General features: G+C 42.7%; 1 protein-coding gene across 6 annotated transcripts in view; it reads left to right on the top strand.

Annotated features, from left to right (window-relative positions):
* Window positions 1-20,730, top strand: part of KCNIP1 (potassium voltage-gated channel interacting protein 1) — a 463,655-nt gene that overhangs the window by 315,000 nt on the left and 127,925 nt on the right. Inside the window, exon 1 of one of the 6 annotated variants that reach the window (XM_069773043.1) lies at window positions 6,943-7,384. The exons of 4 other annotated variants lie outside the window; for them this stretch is intronic. Coding sequence is in view for 1 of the 2 variants with exons in the window: in XM_069773039.1 (XP_069629140.1) it covers window positions 7,590-7,689 (100 nt within the window). In the remaining variant the exon portion in view is untranslated. Of the gene's footprint in view, window positions 1-6,942; window positions 7,385-7,479; window positions 7,690-20,730 lie in introns of those variants that run through there. One more of the 6 variants, XM_069773039.1, reaches the window with a different exon arrangement.

The following is a 20,730-nucleotide window of genomic DNA, read 5'->3' as shown; positions in this document are numbered from 1 at the left end:
AGGCCCTTGTTCTGCTGCTCTTAATGGTGAAATCCTAGACATGACCTTGATTCTTATCAACCCTTTGAATGAGGTAAGTTTGAACACAAGCCTGTACCTGGTGCAAACAGCCTTCCCGGGAATGGAGGAGACCTTGGAAAGTAACTGGAGAGCCGAGCGAAGGTCCTGCCCCTCGTGCCCCAGCCTGTGCCCAGCAGGGATGGTGGTGGTGGGAAGGAGCTCCTTCCTGCCCTGCCACCACGTGCATTGCTAAGCTGGAGTTACCTCTCACTTAAAGGCTGGGAGGGAGGAGAAGTTGTCATGTTGTGGCCTGAGCCTGCAGGGTGCTGCTTGCTGCCACCTCCCCGATGGCTGCAGACATGAGAACAGCAGAAGAGTAGCTTCGCTGAGCTGATACCCAGCGCTACAGCCGTGGCTGAAAAAAATAGGTAGAGATGGCCGATGACCAGAACAAACTGGTGTCTGTATGCAATAGGTAGCAGCTCCTTTAGATTATAGGACATTTGTTGCTGGAAATTGATACATATGATGGGAGAGTTTGCAAGACACTTTGTCTTCAAATAGAGTTTTCTTTTTTCCTTTTGAACATGACTTTGTCTTGGGGGTTCTTTTTCTCATTATAATTAGAAATCAGAAAGTGAAGGCAATTGGCCTACTAATGCTGCCATGCAGTTTTAAAAATTAATGGCAAAAGCTACGGGTCGGACATCATGGCTGGGCTGCAAGTCGTACTTGGGATGAGAATGTGGCAGCGTCCCTGCAGCTATCAGTGGGCGTACTGCTTCAGTGGTCACAGAGCCTGCCGCACGTTCCAGCTGCAAGGCAAGTACGGGACTTAACCACTGGGCTGTTCATTTTCTAAAATAAGACCAGGAAGGTGAGAGCTTCACCCAGTTAAGTTAAAGATTAAAATAGATCTTGATTTTTTGGCAAGTCTGTATGTTGTGCTAAAATAGGGGATTTTTTCAAGAATGGCTCTTGAAATGGCTTCCTGTATGATATCATAAATTGCGACTAAAATGTAAAAAAGGCAAAATGTTTCCTTTCTAGGGTATCATACTCTGCTTGTTGAGGCAGGGTTGGTTCAGTCCAGCAGTGCCTCTTCATGTTTGAGAAGACTCCTGGTTTGCTGACCCTCTTCCCTAGGAAATTCCTGTTGTATATTAAAGATAGTTATGATAGCCGCTTTTAGACTTTTTCAAAAGCAGAAAAACCAACCAAAGGAGTTGCATGTTTTTCTAGTCCAGTTCTTTCAGTGGAGGGAATGCTTCTCGCAGGTTTTTGCACACATTTATGTTAAAACAACGGTAACGCACCTGAGCCTTGTCTGTGGTCGGGGCAGAGTTTTGTGCAGTGAACACTCCACACAGTTTTGCTTGTAACAGACAGGTGACTGGCTGCTCAGATGCTGGATGACCCAGGTTTTTCCTGCTGGCAGATCCTGACATTAAGCGTTGTTTTCTGCTGTGATGATTGCTTAGAGGAAAATTCTTCAAACTAAAATTTCACCAAAATTCTGAAAACTTGCTTTATTTTTCCACTGCTCTGCTATGCACCATATGTTTTTCTCTCTCATACCATTAGCACCCTCCACCTCCTTTTTATAACAGAGAAAAGACAGTCACCATATTTGCTATGTTGAGTATCTGGAACGGTCTCCATTGTCATTCAGTTGAGGGAGCTGAGGCTTCTCTGAAGCCCTCTCAGTATGATGTAGCCAATTTGACTAAAGCTTCAGGAAAGACATGAGAATCCATATGCAGTGCTTTTGCAAACAGCATATATCCCTGACAGCCTTGCAAGCCTGCGGTGGCGGTCTGTTTTAACTCCAGTTTCATGCTTCCTCTGACATGACAGGTTTTTACACAAGGAGGCATTAATTACCTTGACACAGTAATTTGTTACAATGTGAGAGGTTCAGCTGCTTTCCATGCCTGGTGTTATCTGTCCTCCTTGCTAAATCCATGAGAGCAGAATGGCTTTGTATGGCTGGGAGCATACTCACGAAATATCTGGGAGTCTCGTTTTCTGCCACTGGCTCTGCCAGGACAGGCTCAATGACCTTAGTCAAGTCGCTTCATCATACCATGCATCCCATTCTCCACCTGTAACCTGGGTCCATGATATACCCGCACCCTTGGAAATCGGTCGTGAAGTGCATTACCGAGCATTAGGTGATGTTGCTGCTGTTGCCTCTCAGCTTCTTCTTCCACTGCAGCTCTTGGTGCTGGTTTACTGCTGTTCTGCTCACAGGTGATTTTGCATTCTCTTGCTGCGGGTGCAGGCATTCAACAAGTGTGCATACAGAACCATGGAAATTTGTGTCTGAGTCAGGTTTAAACAGCCTCTTTAAAAAATGGACCATGCTGTGACTAGAAGTTTAGTACAGATGTTAACTGTTACTTCGGAAGTAAATGTGTGCCTCGTGATCGCTTTGGAGACCACTGGTATCACTGAACCATAATCAGAGCGTCATTTTTTCAGTGACGCAAGCTGGAATTTCTCCTCAGCATTCACCTGAAAATTAAATCTCTGCCTGAGATACCTTAATTTAATATTTTATCACTTATTTAAACTAAGCAAGTCCCACATTGAAATAAAAAATGTAAAAATAAAGAATTAGAGTGTGAGCTGCTAGCAGACCCTGGGGCCTGGGAAAACTGAAACACATTTTGCAAATGTTTTGCACTGCCTTTTCTGGGATGGAGTAGCAAACAGAAATGTGGCAGTTGCTTGTGTTAAAAGTGTAATTCGGTGTTCATACTGCTGATTGTTCCTGGATTAAATCACTGAACACTGTTGATAGTGTCTATATTAAGAACATGGTTAGTAGTCTGAAAAAAAAATAAGATGACACTGTCTATATTAAGGATATGACTAGAATGCTTTAAAAAACAAGAGTGTGGCAAATTTATCTGTGAAACACTGAAGTGTGAAAATACTGCCCTGGACACGTAACCAATACTTACTGTACTGTTTCATTATACAGCACATAAAGTAGGAAAATGACAACTCTCTTTTTCAAAGACTTAATTCCCATTTGCATTAAATTCTCACTGCATCTTTTTCTATGACTGTATTAGAAAAGAAATTATATTATTAGATGTGAATTTTATTCACTGAATAAATTGGCCTGGAATTTATCATTATTAGCATTTGAGAAAATACTGAGAGCATTAAAGGAAATATTGAAAGAGCTGGAACTGACACATTTGCCGTAAGTTTAACAGAGCTGTATTTAAAAAAGATGTGCATGTGAAGATACTGAGGCATAATGAAGCCTCCTACACACACCATGGAATGAAATATTTATACAGTAATCATACTATTAATAAAATGATGGATCAGCCAGCGCCTGCTGCAACAAAACTCAGCTGAGCGACTGGTTACTGTCTAGAGGAGCAAAGCAATGTAAGAAGTGAGGAGCCCAGCATACGGACTAGCTTGGGAATCCCTGTCCTGAATTAGCTGTGTAATTGATATAAAATATCAATATAAAAATACACTGACTTTGCAAAACAGTCTCACGTTGCAGCTGGCACTGTCCCCTTCTTTATTTCTTGTGTGAAGTGAAGGGCCAGGGAGCAGAGGGAGAGTCTGCGGCGCTGCTTGTGCTGCTGCCATCCCTGGGTGGATCCCCCTGAGGGCTGTAGGTGTTTTCTGCAGTGATCTGCCTTGGTTTCAGTTGTTGGTAGATGGAATTCTGAGGCCATCAGGAACAGCTGGGCTTGATCAGAGCAGTGCAATCTCAGGGGCTTTGCTGTCAGCTGCTACCCTAATCAGAGTGGAGCTGTGATGCTGAACGGGTCATCTTCTCTTTGGACTTGGCCCAGTTTCCAAGGTTTAAAGAAAAATAAATGAAAAGAGGTTTGTGTAGGGGAGGAATGGCGGATGGAAATGAGAGGAGCAGTGTATCTGGGCTGTGAACTGAGACAGTGGGGTCAAAACTTAGACATGCCCTTAAGGGTAGCTGTAAAGCAAAATTTAACTAACAAATAGATACTGTGCTGGTGCTCTCCTGCTTGCTTTCCTGATTCCTGCTGTTTGCTGCATGTGTGAGTTAGCTTAGAGATCTTTCCTTGTTTGCTGAGAATGGAAGGGTGATGTTTCTCACAAGCATGGTGAGGACACTGGCACAAGCCATTTATCTGTGTGGTCCCCAGCACTGCACCCAACATGTTACCTGCCAGACCCATCTGGATGCCCAGTTCTGCACGAGTTCAAACTTTATCCAACATCAGAGCACTGTATGTGAGCATCTCCCAGAGAGTCTGCCCAGAGAAAAACTGTCTGTAGTTTTGCTTTTTTATTAGCCATGTCTTTCTCCTCCTCTTTTCTTTTTGTTCTACACTTCATGCACCTTAATTTTTATCTCATGCTATGAAAAACTAACGGCAAAGCAGATGCTAATTAAGCAGTTACTTAGGCCTAGCATCCATACCTAATGAACTCCCAGGAATGCTGGATTCTGCATGCGTATTGCAGTGATAAACAGAGTTTGATTTCCTGTTGTTCCGTGTCCCTCCTGTGCTCTGTGATGGCCTGGAAGTCCAGCCAGATAACTTGCCCCCTGGCACTGCAGCACACTGCTGGCCAGGCACCCAGCCCTCCTCCCTGAACAGAGAGGAGGAATTAAGGTAGCAATGCCCACAGTTTCGCTGTGTGTACATAGGTGAATGGATAATCAGATACTGCAATCAGTGGTAACTGGATATTTTCCTCACAGAACTCTCCTGCGTTTCTCTGTTGACAGGAGTGTTTTCCTTCACAGTGAATTGCTGAGGCTCAAAAAAGAATGATTGAAAATTATATTGAGAGTTTGTTACAAATATGATATATTGCTATGAGAAAGTAACTAGTATGAAATGCACAGCCTGCAGCTTTGTTCTGTCGGCTTCGCCCAAGCTAAATAAGTTTTGATTGGAGTATATTTGAGTAGGTTCTTTCTCTCTCTCTCATTCTCTCTCCCCAAAGACACTATTACTGGTGGCTTGGGCTGGCCAGAGAACAGCTGGGAAGTACTCTGAGGTTTACAAGTTGCTTTTTTGTCTGAAAAAAGAGGAAACCTTTCAAATAGCTTTCATGAAGTAGGGTGCAGACCAACCAATAATTCAATAACAAAAGTGTCACAAGAGGAAGGTAGGGTCTGTGGAACTGCCTTCTCTACTTTTTGGGGGTGGAGGAGGCCCTCCCAGGTTGGAGCTCTGGCATTGGGCAAGGGCAGCTCTCTGCTCTGCATGGGCTAAAGCAGAACTTGGACTTTGCCTCTTGAATCCAAGCAGGGAGGGAGAATGCCTCAACATGTCAAGGAGCTGGGTTGCTCTGGAAATGCAGCTTTTATCAAAAAAAATCCATGTCTTTGGACCATTCTTGCTTTCTACAAAATGGATTTTTTGACAAGAAGAAATTATGTTTGTTAATTGGTTGCATTGGTGGTTCAGCTGAGAGCAGCAGCAAACCCTAACAGTGGTACAAGTGCACTGGACAGTGAGAAATCTTCTTTCCAAAGAGAAATAAAATTAATTTTGAATGCTTATTGGCATCATTCAGCTCATGTCACTTTTAGTAGGAGCAGAGGTTTTAAACTTGACCAAAATTAAGCTTAAGTTACTTTCTTCTTTTTACCCTCTATCCCAGTCCATTTCCATCAGGTAGTGTTTCTTTCTTTTGCTTTCTGTACTAAAACATTATTTATTGTTATATATTATAATACCTTATGTCTGCACTGTCCCAAACATTATTTCATTTCCATAGTAATTGGATTTGATACTTTAGTAAATTCTTAACCTCCCCTCAGGAGTGTTAAGGCTCAATGAGAAATTTGGTAAGGAGTTGTGAGATCCTTAAATGAGGTTTGATAGTGAGGAGAAGCAGATAAGATTTATTTTTGAATGGGGATACCTGAGAAAAGGTGTAGATGCTGATGATGTTAATTATATTGATAATGAAGGAATACCTCTAAAATATTAATGCATTGGAATAATTATATGGGAAACAGCTTCGTTTAGGCCTTTAGCAACACCCCGCAACACAGCAAAACATTGCTGAAGTCAATGAAAAAAACATTAACCAGCTTTCAAAAGAGTCTTTGGGTCTGATTCTGCTCTATACGGCCATACAGGATCCATTTTGTAGTTCCAGGAGGGTAAGCTGGCAAGTGTACAGAAGGCCTTGGTACTCAAGTCCTCGTAACATCATTTAAGTACTTAATGAAACTTGACAAGAATATCCTGGGAGACATTAACATAAAATATCAGTTAAAGATAGAAGTACACAAACGGTTAAAAAACAATAACTGAAAACAGTCTTTCAGATTAGCATTATTAATGTAATATTATAATAATTACAATATCAACATAAGTTTAGACTATTTTAGATATATCTCTCTCTTACTTTCAAAGTCAGATTATCCCAAAATGAGTGAACAGAACAAGTGCAGTAGGTGACCTTGTGGGCAGAAGTGGCAGCCATTGCACTGCATTTGGCAGGCCAAATAATCAACAGTTACCAGAACAAGTGGCCAGACTTTCAAAAGGGTTTGGGGTTTTGGTTTTTTTCAATTCTGTGCATGTCTGAAACTGGCTGCAAATAGGGAGAGCTGAGTGAAGGTAAGTAGGAAGGACAGACAAGTGCTTGCCAATGTCTGCTGTTAAGGTGCTCAGGTGGGAATAAGGTCCTTCAGAGAATCTGTTCCTAACTGTCAGGTCCAAGCACTTGGAAACAATTCCAGTTTTTCTGAGTGCTTGGAAAAGCGCTTCCTGAGGCAGAGCGGTAAGTTGCACACGTACTGCGTCCTTGATGCCATTTCTTGCCTTTCCTAGTCTGGGAACGGCAGCTGACCTACACCAAGGGCAGTTGTTCCACCATCTGCACAGAGGCCCCAGGGCTGTGCAGCAAGAGGGAAAGGCTTTTGTTTCTCACATACCCCTCAAACTGTAACACTGATTTCCCTCTAACAAGTCTCTTCTTACCATATGTAATATTTTACTAGATTCCTGTATTTGATGTAAAGTGTGTGTGCAGTGTGGGAAAGGATACTCAAACGTGTAGCTAACCTTCTGTAATTGTATTTCACTTGATGGAGAAATAACAGCAATAGGTCATTTTCTGAACTAAATGATTTTGCTTTGAGTTTTCTGAAGTTCACTTTAGTATCATGCAAAGAATGTGTTTGGACTTTTTCCTCTGTGTTGTTAAAGTATGGGATCTCTCTAAAACTGTAATTCAGTGTGAAAAAGGAGCATCAGATTTTACTACATATCAGACAGATTTGGTGAATTTTGGCTGTGACAGAGAGGAAATGCTAAACAAAGTGGTTACTGTATATTCTGTTGCCTTAGAGACTGAAACATCTGTATCCATGCAGGCAAGTGATGCAGACATGGTAAGATTTGACTTCCTTACATTCCTGTGTTCATCTTGCTGTCAATGGAAATGTTTTATGGAAGGAATATGCTGGGCTTCTTTTGCATTGTATTTGACTGGTTGTGTGGCATGTCTTGGACTAGGAGAGCTTTTTAATTAAAGTCTAACTCTGATGTCAGGACGCTCCCTAAGAAAAGATGCTTTTACATGAATAATTTTTCAAGATGAACTTGGAGGGACTTGAAATGATTGTTGTACTGGTGATAATTGTTGGATTTGTGAAGGCACTTGAGCATCTGGGTCTCCTAGAAGGCAATTATGAAGGTAGGATGTTAAGAAACAGAAAATATTTTATTCTGAAAGCTGTTTGCTGCAGAGCATTATACTTTAATCTGTACGTGCATGTGCAGTGTTTGAGTATCAGAGGAGCTGAATAGTAGCTGAAATAACTTTAAATGCTTTCTTTAGACAAATGAAATGTATTTAAATGTCAATATAGTATTGTAGCTTTCATTGCAGCTCCGGAAAGAAATGTGACATAATCTTAAACCATTCTTTGTCTATGTTTAAGATTGTTTCAAGAACTTCAATACAGATTTGTATGCTTTAATAAACTGCAGCTTGCATCCTGAAGCTCTGAATGAAAGAAGGGTTTACGTTTTAGTAAGTTTATCATTGTAACTTCTCAATTTGTTCTAATTGCTGGAAACGTCATGGCTTATTTTTAGCTATTGGCTATTATTAACAGAAAATCCAAAAACCTTAATGAGCTTATTTGGATGAATGTTTCTGTTATAATCAGTTTAGCCCTCTTTCAGAATATTTATCTTTAACAAATCTGCCTGGTCTTGCTCTCTAGTCTCATGTATGTTTTAGGAAAACACTGCCGATTGAAATGTAAATATGCTTTGTAGAAGATAGTTTGAGGTAGCTGACTGTTAAAGATACTTTAATTCTTGTTACCTCTCTGTTTTTATAAACAATGTAATTCATGTAGAAACACAGAAATATTAAATAGAGGCAGAAAGGATGAATTTTAGACAGTGAGCTCTATAAATCAAAACATGTCTGTGCAGTTAGTCTCTCTGTTTAATAGGAAGAGCAGATTTACAGTGTTCCTAAATGTTCCTGAATATGATATACATTGAACAGCTGCTTTTTATAGAAACTTGAGGGTCATTTTTCATGGTAAGCTAGAAGTACGCAGGTATTAAAATAACCTTCAGCTACCCACAGATACCGAATAATTATTCCTTTCTGCTTCAGAGTCATGACAACCTGGAAAAGGCGAGGTTGCTGGCCTGACATTAATTACATGACAACATTTAGTACAAGGTTCAAAGAACCTTGGAAACTAGCAGCAAGTACTTTACTGGAGGAAAAAAGTTATAAAACTTCTGGTTCATTGCTTGTTTGCTTTATTTTAGTTCTCATGGATGTACCTGTTTCTCCTAATTCCTCCTGCTTTGATTATTTTTCCTAACCTTTTATATGTTTGGATTAATCAAGAGGTGCCTGGTGATAATTGTTGCACAGCATTTTGAAGCTAGGGCAGTAATACAGATTGTTTAGCAATTGCTTTATGTACCAGCTCTAGCTTTGCAAGGTCTATTGAAATGATCAAATTGTGCATGCAAGACAGAGTGCCAATAGAAAAATGCATTTATTCTGGCTTTTGTGAGCCTTCAGAAGTCTGTGCTGCTATCATAGAAAAGTGTTATATGGTATCCGATGTACAGTTAATTTCCTGTCTTCAGCCCTGTCTGCAGCTCTAACAAAGTCTGTTACAAATTGGTCTGTCTGAGCACCTGTTTTTTTTGGAATCCTTTTGTTGTCTGCCTGAATGCATTCAAAGGACAGATGCTATTTACCAACTTGGGGTAAAAAAAAAAAAAAAAAAAAAAGAGCACTGAAGAAGGAAGCTTTAGGAGAGCACACTTCTTGGGTTTGGGTAGCTGCATCTTTCCAGGTGCCCAGTCTCCTCACACACTTGTGAGCTATACTCATGTCATGAGGGGGGAATTGCACATTTAGTACCACTAACCTTTAAGGAGAGAGAAAGTTTGGGACATTTGAATAATTCAGAGTGAATCATAATGATGTCTAGTTGTTTTCTGATGAAGTTTAAATTAAAATACTGAGCAGGAGACTTGAATTACTTTGTGAATTATACTGAAAAAGGGATAAAGTAAATTTTACATTAAGATGTTAGAACTTCAGGTGAAGTTGACAAATTCAGACTCTGTAGTTTGAACATGTACACAATTATGGCTTCATTGCAGTCGGTTCTGCCATGTCCACCCTTGTGTAAGAACATACAGCACATATATACTTTGATGAAGGTCCTGTCCTTGTGAAATCTGCTGCTTGCTTTGTTTTAATGATAAGGTGTTTTAAGTGAGGTTGTCACTCATTATTTTCCAGCAAAGACTATTGACTGTTTGTTACAATAGGTTAGTTCTTAATGCTTGCGTGCTGGTTGTTACACAAAGAAATTATACTGCTATTAACTTCTATTAGTGTTAGTAGCCCTGCTTGACCCGTAGGACTTACAGGGTATGCTACTGCATAGGAATCTACGCTGCCTATACAGTATAAATTCCTCAAGTGTGGGTTATCCTAGCAAGAAAACAAATTTCTGTGGCCACACTTCGTTATGCAGAAAGAAAATATGTATTGGCTACATACAGCAGTAGAAAGGTGCATACTGAAATCTCAAGCACAGCATATGGAGTGCTGGCAAACAACAGCCGGAATAGCTGGAAGGTGCCTTTGGCCTAGATCACTCATCGCTGCAGTTCCAACCTCCTGCAACAGTTGTGGACCTTGTTTACATGGAACAGCTTACAGAAGTACAGTGCTAACATGCTGTCTACATGTTGAAACCACTGTAATTACTATTTAAACTCATCAGTATTATCTACATAGAGACTTTCAAAGTGACTTTTACAAATATGAAATCTAAAATCTATACATTTTTAAATGGAGGAAGAGGACCAGAATTACCAGGGGCAGAAACGGGCTACACTGCTTGAAACTGTGCACCCTTGCAGCCAGTAATGAATAGGCTCTTCTGAAGGTTGCTAGCACTAAAAGGGGATGCCAACCTTGGAGTTTGAGTTCTCGGCTCTGGCTGGCCTTTTGCTCTTAACATTTGTGGACATCTGGGCAGGAGAGCCAGCTGAGAAGGCTTTGTGCTACTGAGAAAGTGCCTCTGTCTAAACATCATGTGGACCGCTCAAACCTATAAACTGCTTTGCAAAAGCATCAGCCCAAACCACCTGTCATTAACTGAGTGAAGGGGAGGACTTGAGAGTTTTCCTAACTAAGCTTTTGTTTGTATCCAAAACTGGTTTTGAAACAATATACAAAAGTTCACAACAAACAAATCCTCCCATGCCATTCCCCATCTGCTCCATTTGTATTAAAATATAGTGGAGAACAGTTTTTGTAGCAGCTGCTCAACACTAGATGTTCCTGGGGAAAACTATGGCCTTTCAGCTTCAGCCTGTGGTTTGCGAGGTATGTTATGGGGTAAAGGGAAGTAGTGATGTTTCCCCCGACAGACCAGGCAGCAGCTTCCAGCTTCCCCAAGATATGAAATTTGCTGTCTCTAAGTGATGAGGAGCCACAGTTCCTCTTCCAAGACTCCTGTACTGGCCATGACTTAGCAGGGAGTATCAAAATGAAATTTCATTCCGGGCTGTTAAAGGCCAAACTTGCACTTTCTTCTTGATTTAGCATAATGTCCATCTCTTCCACCACTGGAAAGTACAGCGATTTGATGGTGTTACTGATTTATGTTATCTCTCAGCTACTGAATTGATATTCAGGCTCATAAACCACTTTTGTTAAAGGCAAAAGAAGCTCACTGTAGGCCAGTCCAGACTAAATGTGAGTAATTTGCACCAAGAATCAGCATGGTGCATGAATTGACAGGTCTAAAATATCACCCAGTATTCTTCCAGAATTTGTCTTGTGCCTTGTATTTCTAGCATACTCTGTCCACTCTACCGCCACTGCAGTAATTATTTGTAATAATTATTGAATATGTAACGCTTAGCCCTTTGGAGGGAGTCTTGGCACGGGGCCGGGCTCGTGCTCAGCCTTGAGGCTGTGTGACCGTGCGCAGCAGCAGCCGCCGCGGAGTTGGCGGGTCAGCAGCACTCACATCGTGAGCACAGAGGACTCAAAATGCTGGGCTCCGATTATCATGGAAATGGTTCCCTGAAGGATGTAATTCTGTGTTAAGTGTACCTAATAACCCTGTGAAAGGCAGTGTATCTAGTTGTTTCCTGTGTAGTGACAACTGATGTTATGGAAACAGTATTCTTGTGAACATTGCATAGGAGCGACTATACAGCGTCTGCAATGCACAGTGTACAGCTGTGATGTGTTGGAAAAGGGAAGGGATGCTAAGGGTCTCTAGAGAAAGGCAGACCGATGAGATGATTCTCTTGACAACTGAAGTTCAGTTCTCCATGTGGACCTTGTAGTCTTAGTTTGGTTTGAACACCTGTATATTAATTCCCATCTTCTGGGGAGCCGGTAGTGTGTAATCTTGAACTTTTAACTGTCTGTTCCTTAAATCTCTTAGCTCCTTTTCATTTTCCTCCTTTATTTTCTTTAAGAAGGTACCATTTTAAGCCTAGGCCCCGGCTCACTTCCCGTACATTGCTTTGCTCTGGCCTGGCTGTTTGGCAGCTCTTAGGTGTCGGACAAGAGGTTTTCTTAAAAGCCAGCTGCAGTGCTCTTGAGTCAGTGGTACAAATGGCTCTATGTGGCTAACTGAATGGAGTGTGTGAACATGAGCAGGGACATGTCGGCCTGCACTAGCACTTTTACACAACGAAACGCAAGAGCACTGCTAGAAATATATGGTCACAGAATGGATTGAAAGGCCTGATTTTGTGTTTTCTGGTACCCGCACTCAGGTTTCTCCCTTTGCTAATCCCCTTTTGGGCCCATCTGTGACTGTTCTTCCTCTTAAAAAAAAAAATTGATCGTGCCAGTGCCCCTGAATGAGCTGCCCTTGAGTGTCCTGCTAGTACAGGGGTGGCTGTGGGTAGACTGATCCAAAACAGCACCTTCCAGAATAACAAACAAGACAACTCTGTGTATGTATTTGCCTTTGCGAACTGTGAGATACATACTGTACTAGCAAAAGGAGATAAAGCTGGCCAGCTGTTGCAGGCTTGCTGGCTGAAAGGATATCATTATCAGAGCTGTGATATTTTCTTTGTGTTACCCTAGCAGTTACAGCACAGTTGTTTGCTGTCTCTCTCCTCATCCTTGTTGGTACTTGATACACACTGACTCCTTTGCCCACAGCATGCCACACAATGTGCCTTCAAGAGAGCCTCCAGCTCTTGGTCAGCACCTCTGCTTTGGTCTGCACCAAGTTATCGCAATTAACGTAAAAATGGGCATTGGCGTCATTAATGAACTTATTTTGGGGATGTATGGCTTCACCTGTGGACTCAGTATAAGCTGTTTGTAGCAAGTGCTCAGTTTTCCATTCCAGCTTTGGGATTTTTTACCCATTGCACATTCTCAGCTTTCTGAGTGGCTAATGAAATCTTTAGAAAGCACTTATACCTACAGAGGAGCTCTGGCCTGCAAGTCACTTGTGCGCACTCATGTAAGCTAACAGGACTGTGCCACTCTTTGTAAGCACAGAATAACCAAAGGACAGGGACCTCCTGAACAGAAATAAGCTTGTTTGCTACTGTCTGCCGTGGTTTTCTACATCCTAACCATGACAGGAGTGTGTCAGGTTTTCCTCTCACTTCTCCAAGATGATGCTCAGACAGATGGAATGTCTTCTTCTCTCCATACTCAATTTATTCATATGTAAAATGGAGTTAAAAGTAATGACCAGATTCAATTTCCTCCAAGCTTAACCTTGACCATAAAATACCTGGAACTTTTAAATGGAAAGGTACTAAATCAGTAGACTTTAAACCCTAAGAATCATAAGAATGATGATGGAAGAAACAAGAAGAGCCAGCAGATCAACACCTGGCTCCGAGCCTGGTGTCACAGGCAGAATTTGGGTTTTTTTGATCATGGGTTGGTTTACATGACACCAGGCCTGCTGGCAACAGATGGGGTACACCTGTCACAAAGGGGGAAAATGATCTTTGCACAGGAGTTAGGAGGGCTTATTAAAAGAGCTTTAAACTAGATTTGAAGGGGGAAAGGGATAAACCAGACTGACTAGAGATAAGCCTGGGGGCAGCAGGCCAGTGTTTGAGGGACAGTGTGCTAGCAAGGTCCTTCAGTCTGCCATCTCAGCGGAGGTAGTGGATGGAGATCCATGCTGCAGCAAAGACACAAGGGTTATTGATGTGTTAGAAACCATGGAAGCACCTGAGAATGATCATGTAGGAATTAGGGCTTCTCCCCCCAGAAAGGTGGTGGGATCAATAGCACAACTGAAGTGCATCTATACCAATGCATGCAGCATGAGCAACAGACAGGAGAAGCTGGTAGCCACTGTGCAGCAGGAAAACTATGACATAGTTGCCATCACAGAAACACAGTGGGATGACTCACACAATTTGAGTGCTGCAATGGATGGCTATAAACTCTTCAGAAGGGATAGGCAAGGAAGGAGAGGCAGTGGGGTAGCCCTGTATGTTATGGAGGGGTTTGATTGTCTAGGGCTTAATGACGGTGATGATAGGATTGAATGTTTATGGGTAATAATCAGGGGGAAGGCCAACAAGGCAGATGTCATGATGGGAGTCTGTTATAGACCACCCAACCAGGATGAAGAGGTAGACAAAATATTCTGTAAGCAGCTGGGTGAAGTCTCACAATCACTAGCCCTCGTTCTCATGGGGGACTTCAACTTACCAGATGTCCGCTGGAAATACAATACAGCAGAGAGGAAACAGTCCAGGAGGTTCCTGGAGTGTGTGGAGGAGAACTTCCTGACACTGCTGGTGAGGGAGCCAACTGGGGAAGACGCCCCGCTGGACCTGTTGCTTGTGAACAGAGAAGGACTTGTGGGTGATGTGATGGTTGGAAGCTGTCTTGGGCATAGCAATCACAAAATGATAGAGTCTTTGATTCTTGGAGAAGGAAGGAGAGGGGTCAGCAGAACTGCTGCCTTGGACTTCTGGAGGGCAGACTTTGGCCTCTTTAGGGGTCTGGTTGACAGAGTCCCTTGGGAGGCAGTCCTGAAGGGCAAAGGAGTCCAGGAAGGCTGGACGTTCTTCAAGAAGGAAATCTTACAGGCGCAGGAGCAGGCTATCCCCGTGTGCCAAAAGATGAGCCAACAGGGATGAAAACCATCCTGGCTGAACAGAGAGCTTTGGCTGGAACTCAGGAAAAAAAGAAGAGTTTATGACCATTGGAAGAAGGGGCAGGCCACTCAGGAGGACTACAAGGATGTCGTGAGGTTATGCAGGGAGAAAATTAGAAGGGCCAAAGCCCAACTAGAATTTAATCTGGCTACTGTGTAAAAGACAATAAAAAAAATTTCTGTAAATACATTAGCAACAAAAGGAAGGCTAAGGAGAATCTCCATCTTTTATTCGATGAGGGTGGAAACATAGTGACAAAGGCTGAGGAAAAGGCTGAGGTACTTAATGCCTTCTTTATGTCAGTCTTTAATGGTAAGACCAGTTGTTCTCCAGGTACCCAGCCTTCTTTGCAGCAAGACAGGGACAGGGAGCAGAATGAAGCGCCCATAATCCAAGGGGAAATGGTTAGCGACCTGCTACACCACTTAGACACAAACAAGTCTATGGGGCCAGATGGGATCCACCCAAGGGTACTGAGGAAGCTGGCAGAAGTGCTCACCACGCCACTTTCAATCATTTACCAGCAGTCCTGGCTAACTGAGGAGGTCCCAGCTGACTGGAAGTTAGCAAATGTGACACCCACCTACAAGAAGGGCTGGAAAGAGGATCCAGGGAACTACAGGTCTGTCAGCCTGACCTTGGTGCTGGCGAAGTTTATGGAGCAGATCAATCCTGAGTGCCATCACGCGGCACGTACAGGACAACGAGGCGATCAGGCCCAGTCAGCATGGGTTTATGAAAGGCAGGTCCTGCTTAACTAACCTGATCTCCTTCTATGACAAGGCGACCCACTTAGTGGATGAGGGAAAGGCTGGGGATGTTGTCTACCTGGACTTCAGTAAAGCCTTTGACACTGTTTCCCACAGCATTCTCCCAGAGAAACTGGCTGCTCATGGCTTGGATGGATGTACTCTTCGCTGGGTAAAACACTGGCTGGATGGCTGGGCCCAAAGAGTAGTGGTGAATGGAGTTAGATCCAGTTGGCAGCCGGTCACAAGTGGTGTTCACCAGGGCTCGGATTTGGGGCCAGTTCTGTTTAATAGCTTTATCAGTGATCTGGATGAGGGGATTGGTTGCACCCTCAGTAAGTTCGCAGATGACGCCAAGTTGGGAGGGAGCGTTGATCTGCTGGAGGGTAGGAAGGCTCTACAGAGGGATCTGGAGAAACTGGATTGACGGGCCGAGGCCAGTTTTGTGAGATTCAACAAGGCCAAGTGCCGGGTCCTGCACTTGGGCCACAACAACCCCATGCAGCGCTACAGGCTTGGGGAAGAGTGGCTGGAAAGCTGTCTGGTGGAAAAGGACCTGGGGGTGCTGGCTGACAGCCGGCTGAATATGAGCCAGCAGTGTGCCCAGGTGGCCAAGAAGGTCAACGGCATCCTGGCCTGTATCAGAAATAGTGTGGCCAGCAGGAGCAGGGAGGTGATTATCCCCCTGTACTCGGCACCGGTGAGGCCGCACCTCAAGTGCTGTGTTCAGTTTTGGGCCCCTCACTACAAGAAAGACATGGAGGTGCTGGAGCATGTCCAGAGAAGGGCAACGAAGCTGGTGAAGGGTCTAGAGCACAAGTCGTATGAGAAGCAGCTGAGGGAACTGGGGTTGTTTAGTCTGGAGAAAAGGAGGCTGAGGGGAGACCTTATTGCTCTCTACAGCTACCTGAAAGGAGGTCATAGCGAGGTGTGTGTTGGTCTCTTCTCGCAAGTAACAAGCAATAGGATGAGAGAAAATGGCCTCAAGTTGTGCCAGGGGAGGTTTAGGTTGGACATTAGGAAAAATTTCTTCGTGGAAAGGGCTGTCAGGCATTGGAACAGGCTGCCCAGGGAAGTGGTTGAGTCACCATCCCTGGAGGTATTTAAAAGAGGTGTAGATGTGGCACGTAGGGACATGGTTTAGTGGAGGACTTGGCAGTGCTAGGTTAACAGTTGGACTTGATAATCTTAAAGGTCTTTTCCAACCTAACTGATTCTATGATTCTAGTTTGCCAACAGTGTTACTGCTGTGCACATAATAAACTTCTCTCTGCGCTCTGCCACCACTGACAGACTCATCATAGTGAACATGTAATTCATTCCTTAGAAGTTGGGTGAGAGATCGTCACAGGAGACTTGTTGGGTGTAATGCAGAATCAGATTCCTAACTTTTTTCCACTAATCTTACATTGCTCTTGGTTTGTAGTATCAGCTGGATATTTTACATCTCTGCTTATCACCTACACTTGAAAAATCTTTCCACTGAAAGTGCTTGTTGCTTTCCAGGTAAATATACAGCTGCACCTTTCTCATATTCACTGTGCTCCTCAGGCATATACACTTCCTTCAGATGTAGAAAGTAACAAAATAAGATTCTGTCTTAGTGTATAATTCCTTATAAGCTGTCAAGATGAAGGCAGCAAAGCAGGTTAGAGCAGAACAATGTGCCTCTTCTCTCAGGAGGGTGGAGCATGCACTGCAGATAGAGCAGGATGGGCAAGAAAGTCTTTCCCTGACTCCTACTACTATGTAAGATAAGAGAACTTCTAAAAACATTATAAAAATTCTGTCTCCTAAATACATTTCTCAGTGTTGCCTTATATCATAGTGGCTGAGTGGCATTGATTTCCCTCATTGTCACACTGCTGTCACTCCTGGTCTTCCTCTATATCAAGCAAAAAAAGGTTATTTTTTATTCTGGCAGGCAGTCTGTGTTTATATCAGCTGCTATTTCAGTTTATCAAACATCCTAGATAGAGGACATCAGCAAGGAGGGTGAGAGGATTTGATAATTCTGATAGGAGTGGGATTGACTTTTGGGGAGAGATAAGGTCTGTTTCTTGCACATTATCTAGATGTGCCTGACGTCTTCTCATCAGGCAGCTCAGAGTGTGGAGGGAGAGAAGATGTACGTGTGGCTAACTTGCTTCACGTATCAGAGGAGACCAAAGGATAAGTTGTGGCTGAAGGCCAAATGCAGTAATGAGACAAACCCAAATAGATCTTGGCAGCACAAATGGCAAGCAAGCATTTTAACCAGTACTGAATGTTCTTTCCTTCTTCCTTCCCGAAAGGCAACGCTAAAACACCGTACCTTATCTTGGAAGTCTGTTTGCGCGGTGAGTCTCATGCTGTGATCATGCTCCTTACTTGTGCTATCACAAATTGCAGTGTGCAGCTGAGACCCACAGCGGGGGCAGGGTGCAGCTGGATTGAGGTGTTCTGGGGAAGGTCCAAGAGCACAAGGCATCAGCACTGTCCGTTTTTCCTTTGGATCCTTTAGTTGGAAGGGTTTTGTTCAGTTCCTTACAAGAGTGTCTTGGAAATACAGTATCCACCTGCAGAGCATGTCAATTAAAGACCAAGGTTAATGAATGCACTGGGCTGGTATGATTGCCTCTAGTTAAACATCCAGGCTTTTCCTTGCACAGATGGGTAGCCTGCCCACCTTAGCCCAAGCAGTTGTCACCACCAGGCTGTGAGATGGAGCCTGAAGGCCCTCTGGTGTGATGTCCTTTTTGTTCTGTTCATCGAGGCTACTTTTTAAACAGAATTCCAAGGCCCTTTCCTTTATTTTTCACACCTCTTTATTCCATGCTGAAGAGTTTCAGTCCAGTGGGGAGGTACAGAACAGCCCACGTTCTGGTGATGTTCTGGGTGATCATATTTCCTCTTGTTTCTTAGAGAAGTCGGGGCAGAAGTTAGCCCATCCAGCATATTGTGCAAAAGCAGGGAATAAACAGTCACTCAAAATTGTTGCAAGAAGAATGCAGAATTCACACACTGTTCTTCACACAAGTTTTCTCCTGAAACTGGAAATGCTGTATTATGGCCCTGATTTTTGTGAGCACAGCTTCCAAACATAGCGTACACACAGCTTTTTCTTCACTTTGATTTAAGGATGGCTGCCCTCATTTCAAGTGTTGTTTGATCAATATTTTTGTCAGGAAAATGATCTGTGTACATATGAAAGGAGACTGCATATAAAGTCCAGTTGTTCAGTTAGGTTTTATAAGCATAGCTATTTGCTCAAAAGCAGAGGCAGCTTTTGCACAATGTAAGATTAACTTACTGACCCTTAAAATAATATTTTAAAGCATTTCTATGGCCTTTAAAATCCCACTTAATACAGGTATGACCACTCTACATTCTTATCTCACAAGATAATGAAACAGTTTGAATAATTTATTTCAGCTTAGCTTGAAGCAGGTTTAGTTGCAGGTGGACTGCAGTGGCCATTGTGGCTATGATACCCAGTGGAGCCTACGTTTGTTTGTTTTTTAATGAAAGCTGAACAATTTTTTCCATCTTTGTCATTAGGTAGGGATGAGGAGTCGTTTTGCTATGGGCTAGTGAAATGCCCTGTTTTATGGGGGTTTAAATATGCTTGTCCAACCGCAAACTCACTTCTATCATGATTTGGATTAGAACTCTTGTCAAGAAAAAAAATATTTAATGAATCTTTTTCACTTAATTTCTTTGGTGTTTTCATTGAGAGAAGGCTTCTGAAATGTTGATACATTCACATAAATAATTATGCTACTTCCTATATATCCTAAAATTTAGACTGTGAAAAGGTTTATATAAGTTTCAACATGACAAAAACTGTAAAAGATTCCCTCAGCCATGCTGAAGCACTGCTCCATTGTGTCTGAGAAGTCAGAAGCATGTACAATTTCTTTGGCTATTAGCATCTTGTGACTATAAGCAATTGGCACACTGTCACTTCAAGTGCATACCAGGCAGCTTCTTTGCCTAAACACCCAACAGGGGAGTTAAAAATAATAGCAATAATAAAAAAGCCTCACAAATAGCACATCACTTCATGCTCCAGTTGTATAATCTACTTCTGCCCCAGAGACCAGGAAGGTCCTTGAGCTAGAGGGTGAAGAGTGGATTTGTGCTGTTGAGCTGCAGCTAATATACAGTGAGTATGGCCAGGCTCAGTGCCGCAAACACTGAGGCTCACTAGTGGTGCATACTTCTATCCTAACTAGATTATGATGCCACCGAGCGTAAGAGTGGGCAACCTTCGAGACAGTGCCCTGGGAGGCTTAGAGCAACATTTTAAAGCTGAAGAGGAGCTGGGAAAACTTAAAGAAGCCCACAGCTGGAACAGCATAGGTTTTCTCATCCTAATCAGCCTCCAGAAAATTAAGAGACTTCTTGTCTTAGGCAGGAACTGCCAGTATATGTGTGTCCCCAGGGGAAATTGTATCAGCACAAGAGAGGGTGAGCTCTGAGTGTCACTGCGAGCTGTTGTGTTGGTGGAGCTGCTGTTAACATGTCAGTAGTGGTGCATGGCTCCATGCCAGTGTTATACCTCCATCACAAGGGAATATTTGTATCATTGAAAAATCCTACCATAGGACAAGGCACGTGGAAATTGGATGCAAGGTACGGTGAGCTGATATGAAAGCCTGTCTCTGTTTACAGCTTCATCATCTCAGATCTTCCTGAAAGGTTAGGGAAGCTTCTGTGGCCCCATGATTCCCACAGAGTCCACTGTGGTGGACATCATCTCTCTGGGGCACTCACAGGATTCTACTTACTAACTAATACCAAGTTCATATTGACAGAATGTCAATTTTATTTTTATATCTCAAAAACCTCTAGCTTTGGGCTTGTTATTTAATCCAAGTTTGCTGTACTGTGAAGTAGAAAAAAACTTTTTCTTTAGTCTGTGCTTTTCCGTTAAACACCTGACCCACTTCTGTCCTAACTGGATGTCTCTGTGCTTAAAATTGCTTCATAGTTCAGTTCTCCTAGATTCAAAGGATTTACCAGTTGTTGAAATTGTCCCCTTTTTTTGCCTTTTGTCCTGACCTCCGAATTGTTACTATTCTTAAAGAACTACTTCTACTGTTGCATTTGATGAGGTGGAAAAATATGAATTCAATAAACATCCCAACAATGTTGAGATGACCTAATTCTGACATCTTCAGAAAGGTGTGGGGTTTTTTTCCCCAGTTCATTCTTGTGAAAATTTTGCTGTACAATATGCATATTTTAGGAGGACAAAAAGAAGTTCTCCATAAAACTGTGATGCATCTTAGTTTCCATTTATCATATAGTTTAAAATA

The sequence above is a fragment of the Haliaeetus albicilla genome, chromosome 27 (genome assembly GCF_947461875.1).
Source record: "Haliaeetus albicilla chromosome 27, bHalAlb1.1, whole genome shotgun sequence".
Lineage (NCBI taxonomy): Eukaryota > Metazoa > Chordata > Aves > Accipitriformes > Accipitridae > Haliaeetus > Haliaeetus albicilla.
Note: the sequence above shows the minus strand (reverse complement) of the source record. Positions and strands in the feature narration are given on the sequence as shown.